The 5,873-nt window shown below is 36.9% G+C and overlaps 1 protein-coding gene across 1 annotated transcript in view; it reads left to right on the top strand.

Moving 5' to 3' along the window:
- SLC39A8 (solute carrier family 39 member 8) overlaps positions 1 to 5,635 on the top strand; it is a 71,701-nt gene extending 66,066 nt beyond the window's left edge. Inside the window, exons 6-8 of the mRNA XM_007463811.1 lie at positions 2,741 to 2,948; positions 3,134 to 3,318; positions 5,437 to 5,635. Coding sequence (XP_007463873.1) covers positions 2,741 to 2,948; positions 3,134 to 3,318; positions 5,437 to 5,586 — 543 coding nt within the window. The 3' untranslated portion in view covers positions 5,587 to 5,635. The remainder of the gene's footprint in view (positions 1 to 2,740; positions 2,949 to 3,133; positions 3,319 to 5,436) is intronic.
- The last annotated feature ends 238 nt before the right edge of the window (positions 5,636 to 5,873 follow it).

The following is a 5,873-nucleotide window of genomic DNA, read 5'->3' as shown; positions in this document are numbered from 1 at the left end:
AAGAGAAGAATAGTCCCTAATTTAACAAAAGGGACTTGACTTAATTGTCTCTCTGCTCAGTGACTTTGTTCCAGCTGAATTAAAAGAGAACTGTTTGTGAATGTTTGCCTTCTTTCATTTGTTCTAAGACTATTAAAAATGTATAACTGTTAACCTACCCAACAGTGTCATTTGAGACCTAAGATTATAAGGCTAAAAGGAAGCATAATAAATAGAGTCAGTAATATCTGTACTCAGAGGTAAGAGAACCATGCCTGATATATTAATTTAATTTCTTTTTCCGAATTAAAGGAGGTTGTATACAGACTCTGTACAAAATATCAGGTAGTCAAGACTTGGTCTTATAATCTTTCCCCTAAATCATCACAAGTAAATAAGGAAATTATAAATATGTGATTAGGTAAACGAAGTTGGAAGAGGAAAACAACTAGTCTTATTAAATGTATCTTGGCAGTAGGGTTTTGCAAAGCCAAGGTCACTTCCTCTGTGGCTTTCTCTCATGACTGCCTTTGTTTCTCTTTTGGCAGTAATTGCTTCCTGATCTGGAGCATTTCTTATCCAAGCTACCCATTTGACATGAACTAAGTCACTGTTGTTTATTATGTTGTGCATTTAAGATATATCAATTATTAAATTAATTAAACAAGGAGACAAGCTGAGGTGGCTGTAATGTCATATACAAGCAATCCAAAATCTAAGCCTGTAAATGTCTCAATGTTACAAAATCAAAACCTAAGGACAATCCATTGCAAACAGCCATCTAGGCTTTAAGCTGTAGCCGGTCAATAATTTCCTTGCTTTGCTTCCATCTTTTCTCAGTAAAAGTGTCTCCCTGCGCTTCCTGTCCATGGAATGCTCCTAACCACTTCTGGCTTGACACTGCCAGATTGGAATACATTCTTGATCAAATAAGATCTTAAACTTTTTAATTTGCCTCAGTTTATGTTTTAACACTGTACAGTAAAAAGACCACATTTGAAAACCAGATGGAATTCTTTTTATGCTGATGAGAATTGCCTTTTAAAGTAAAAGGAGGTTAAATTCCAACATTGCTTCAAGTGTTTTTGAGAGAAAGGGGGTATTCTCCTTGCAAATTGCCTTCAGACTTTACCACAAACAAGAGGTGTTCCCTACCCCCCACCATAAGTTTGGAATAGTAGAACAGTTACTAGAAAAAGCACACTTCTTTCTTTTGTATCCCTAGGAAGTTCACCAGCCTTTCTGTGCTTTAGTGTCCTCAACCATAAAATAGCAGTACTTAACTCACAGAATGGTTCTAAAGGAATTAAATATCTAAATTGCTTAGTACAGTGCCTGGCCCATAATAAACACCGCATGCCTTTGCTGTTACTGTTTCTACCACTACTAACAGCTAGCAACTACTACTGACAATCCTCCCTCCTTTCATATTAATTTAAGAATTTATTGGCTCCAAATGACTTTTGGCTGTGTCTACAAACAAAAAACATCCCTCACAGCTGAAGATTTGCCACTAATGAAACAGTGAAAAGATGTGTGGCAGGATCTACCTTCAATTCTGAAAGGAGGTCCCCAAACTGTTTTGAGCAATGAAGTGACGTCACGCACAACCGCGCAGATGATTGCTCTGAAGGAAACCCTTTTCAGCTGATATATGTTGCACATTTTTAAAAGAGTCAGTCGTATACTTTACATCTTGTTTCTCCAAGGTAAATACGCTTCTTGAAGATAGAAGCTGTATTTTCCACTTCTGTGCACTTCGCATGGCATACAGCACACTGTTGTACAAATTGCAGGTGTTCAATAAATATGTTGATTAGCTGCTGAGGTAGAGTTGCAGGAAGGAGAATTAGGAATAAAATGTTCTCCAGTTAATTGCAAATTGCTTCCCTGCTTAAAAATGAATTTGCCTTTTATTATCTTTTTCCACAGTTTCTGGAAAATGCTTCAGTTGGCATTTGTCATTTGATTTTATACAATTTTATAAATTTGATGGAAATTTGAATTCGTGCAGAGTCTGTTGTAGGGTTTTCTATTTTTATTATTGTTTCAAAGTGGAAGGAAGTGTTGTGTAAAAGCAAGCCTGTTCCAATCACACTTCATGGAATTTGTTAAGAGAATCATCGAAATTTAGAGCTTGTAGGGACCACGTTGTTACAGCCTAAACACGCAGCACACTACCTAAGTGGAAACTTAATAAGTCATTGAAAAATAAACGAGCCATTGAGTACACTCTCTTCACTTCACAATTGAAGAAACTGAGGCCCAGATTCCTTGCCCTCAGTCACACAGTGGCATAAGATAGATTAAAATAAATGTTCCTTGATATCATCATGCTTTAAATGTGGATCTCACATTTAAATTGTAACATGGAAGAGACTTTAAATTTAGTCTTTGACAAACTTCTTTTACTTGAAAGAATGTGAATAAATCAAATTCTTGGTTAATATTAGTTACACTTTAGGAAGGCAGTCGTAAGAATTTGTTCATACAAGTCAAAAGGATTGTTTGAAGGTGAAACCAAAGCGAAATGTTTTTCAAGGGGTTTGTTCAAGGCCTGTCAATCTCTTCCTTTCCTTTCTCCCTCCCATAAGTTTTTTTCTCTGTTTTTATATGATTAGGGGTTCCTATCTACTATGAAAGACTTTCTGGTGGAGACATTTGTCTCTCTCAACACATAACACATCCACTTCTGTGCATCGCTTAGACTTTCAAGAAATATTGGTGGTATCCTGTTGACTGATTTTCTGTTATTTTACAGGATGGAAAAAAAGAGTCAAACTCATGTACCTGTATGAAGGGGCCGAAGCTCTCAGAAATAGGGACCATTGCCTGGATGATAACGCTCAGTGATGCCCTCCACAATTTCATCGATGGCCTGGCCATCGGGGCCTCCTGCACCTTGTCTCTTCTGCAGGGACTCAGCACTTCGATCGCCATCCTGTGCGAGGAGTTCCCTCATGAGTTAGGTAAGGGACTCTGCTCTTGTTCTCCAAGTCCGGTGCTTCTTGGTTTCAGGGGAGGGAGACGTTTCAGGTGACACACTCTTAAAAATCCTGCTGATGCCTCCCCTTTTTTAGACAATGATGATCTTCTTTTATTTCATCCCCAAATAGGAACGTAACGCTACTCACTTGATATGTTCTTCTTTTAGGGGACTTTGTGATCCTACTCAACGCAGGAATGAGTACTCGACAAGCCTTGTTATTCAATTTCCTTTCTGCGTGTTCCTGCTATGTTGGGCTAGCTTTTGGCATCTTGGTGGGCAATAATTTTGCTCCAAATATTATATTTGCCCTTGCTGGAGGCATGTTCCTCTATATTTCTCTGGCGGATATGGTAAGAAATTTTAAGATTTTTATCTTGTTTTAATTTAAATTTGGAATGACACATCTGGGTTATGAATTGACTAAGGGTGACCTTTTGCTTTCCACAGTGTGGAAGGCCTTTCTGTTGTAGTTTAAAATATTCCTGGCCCAACAGATAACTCTTTTTCAGTAGTTTGTACTAATAGTGATTTGAAAGTGATTCTCCTTGATTGTTTGATCTAGGATCTCATTGACAGAGGATGAAATGACTTATTTTTGCTGAAGGAGAGATATCTTCCCAGTTTTTTTTGCCTTGTGGGTAAAGCTTGTATTCTATAGTATGTCTCCATAGGACTTTCCTCTCTTCTTTTGTTAGGATGTCACATTCAGAAGGGAATAACTTGTTAAAGTAAATAGCATTTTGTTATTTCAAAGTTCTGAACAGTGAGAGCCTTTTGAGTTAAACTAAAACTGGTAAATTAAAATTGAATGATATTTACTTGGGACGGTATATATTTGTATCTATGTTTATGTATATGCTGTGTCTGTCTTTATGTCTGTGTGTGTGTAAGAGAGAGAATACCAAAGGTCCTGTGCATTTTCAAATAAATCATGGACAGCTTTCTAGAAAATGAAAATGTGCTAAGTGGATGCAACTCAAGGAATGTTTCTTTTGCATTTGGAACTGAGGATGTATTACATACATAATTTAATAATTTAATTTCCTTCATCTGCATTCTTAGCTCCAAATGATAACTGTCTAGCTCTGTTCATTGCTCTGTGCAGGCCCTTATAAGTGCAAGGATTTCATCTCTTAGAACCATCACTGCATTTATGTTTTTCGTCACAGAATTAATGCCTCATAGCATATTTTATGCAAGGTCATCACTTCTCCTTTCTGTAATGTAAGAACAGAATCTATTAGAGTTATTGAATTTAAAGAAATAATACTAATAAATGATGCTGTATATACTTACTTGCTTTTTTCAGAAAGTATACTTGCTTCTTTCAGAACGGTTTCATAAATGTCATCCATTTTATCCCAGTAAGTTTTCTCAAATCAGGCAGGTGGATTGACAGTGGATTCTGGAGACCTCTTGGATGCTTTGGTACAATGCACCACTGTATGCATTGTATGTATAGCAAATCAATGTATGTATAGCAGATCACTTTGAAATATGTTTTGAAACGATGGTGTTTACAGATCTCCTCATGAAGCCTTTTCAGTAGAAGTTATATGCTGAGAAAGGATAGCTTTTAAGTACAGAACTCGGGGTTTTAATTGCTTTCACTGCAATAAGATTGTTTTAGTCTTCATTTCAAGAACAGAGCACAGTTTATTTAAAAACCTTATGATTTTGCGAGGGACAGAACAAGCAAAAGGAAACAAATTGAAGAGAACAGGAATTAAATATATAGTGATTTCTAAAAATGTATTTAATCAGCTACTATTGATTGATATTTTTGTATCAGGCTTGGAAATTGTGGATCCTGGAGAGAGCAAAAAAGGCACAGTCCCCGTGTTCCTGGGGCTTCTGTCTACAAAGAGGGGAACCTGAAATTCAACAAACAAACAAAATCACACACATGATTACATAATTACAAATAAAAAACTGTGAAATGAAAGGAAAAACAATATACATGATGAAAGATGATAATAAGGGAACCTAAATTAGGAGGGCGTAAGAGAAGCCTTCCGAGGAAAGTAAGATTTAGGCTGAAACCTCAAAGATTTAGCTCATTGAACATTTTGAGGGAAAAGGTTCAGATAGAGGTTTTGGTGGGTGTGAAGATTTTGAGGATGGAAAGAGGCTAGATGCATTTGAGGTCCAAAAAGAATGATGTGGATGGAGCAGAGAGAGCGAAGAAGAGAGCTGAGGGGGAGAGAGAGAGAGAGAGAGAGAGAGACATAAAATGAGATTCATCCCATCCCACTGTATCGACTCACTTGGGGAACACTATTTTCGTACTTTTTGTCTTGTTGATGTCTAGTAGGGCTGGATATCACTGTTATGCTCTCTATACTAAAACATCTAAACAACTCAGAGAAATGCTCGTCGCCTCCCACCTCCACAGGAATCTATCAGTGGCAGTTTTATGTTCTCCCACAAGATGGCAACAGTTATCTAACAATATATCTTCCCTCTAGTTTCCAGAGATGAATGATATGCTGAGAGAAAAGGTAACTGGAAGAAAAACCGATTTCACCTTCTTTATGATTCAGAATGCTGGGGTGTTAACTGGATTCACAGCCATTCTGCTCATTACTTTGTATGCAGGAGAAATTGAATTGGAGTAAATAAGAAGTGAAAGATGGTGTTGTTAACGAAGGCATTTAATAAATAAAACAGCTCCTATTGAGTTAAAAGATAATTTTGTTTTCAGCTGTAGGTCAAGAAAACTGATTGTTGGTTTTCTGATCTGTGAGATAGGCCATTATTTGTTGTTAAAAATCCTTCAAAAAGCTTTTCAGTTCCAGCCTGAGAAGCCTGATACATGAGGTATTTGTTAAATACTCAATTTTTTTATGTTTCATGCACACTAAAAATCATCACAGAGCAAGAAACAACGCATTCTATAATCATT

This window comes from Lipotes vexillifer, unplaced genomic scaffold, assembly GCF_000442215.2.
Source record: "Lipotes vexillifer unplaced genomic scaffold, Lipotes_vexillifer_v1.1 scaffold49, whole genome shotgun sequence".
Lineage (NCBI taxonomy): Eukaryota > Metazoa > Chordata > Mammalia > Artiodactyla > Lipotidae > Lipotes > Lipotes vexillifer.
The sequence above is the reverse complement of the archived record's forward strand: the minus strand, read 5'-3'. Positions and strand labels throughout refer to the sequence as shown.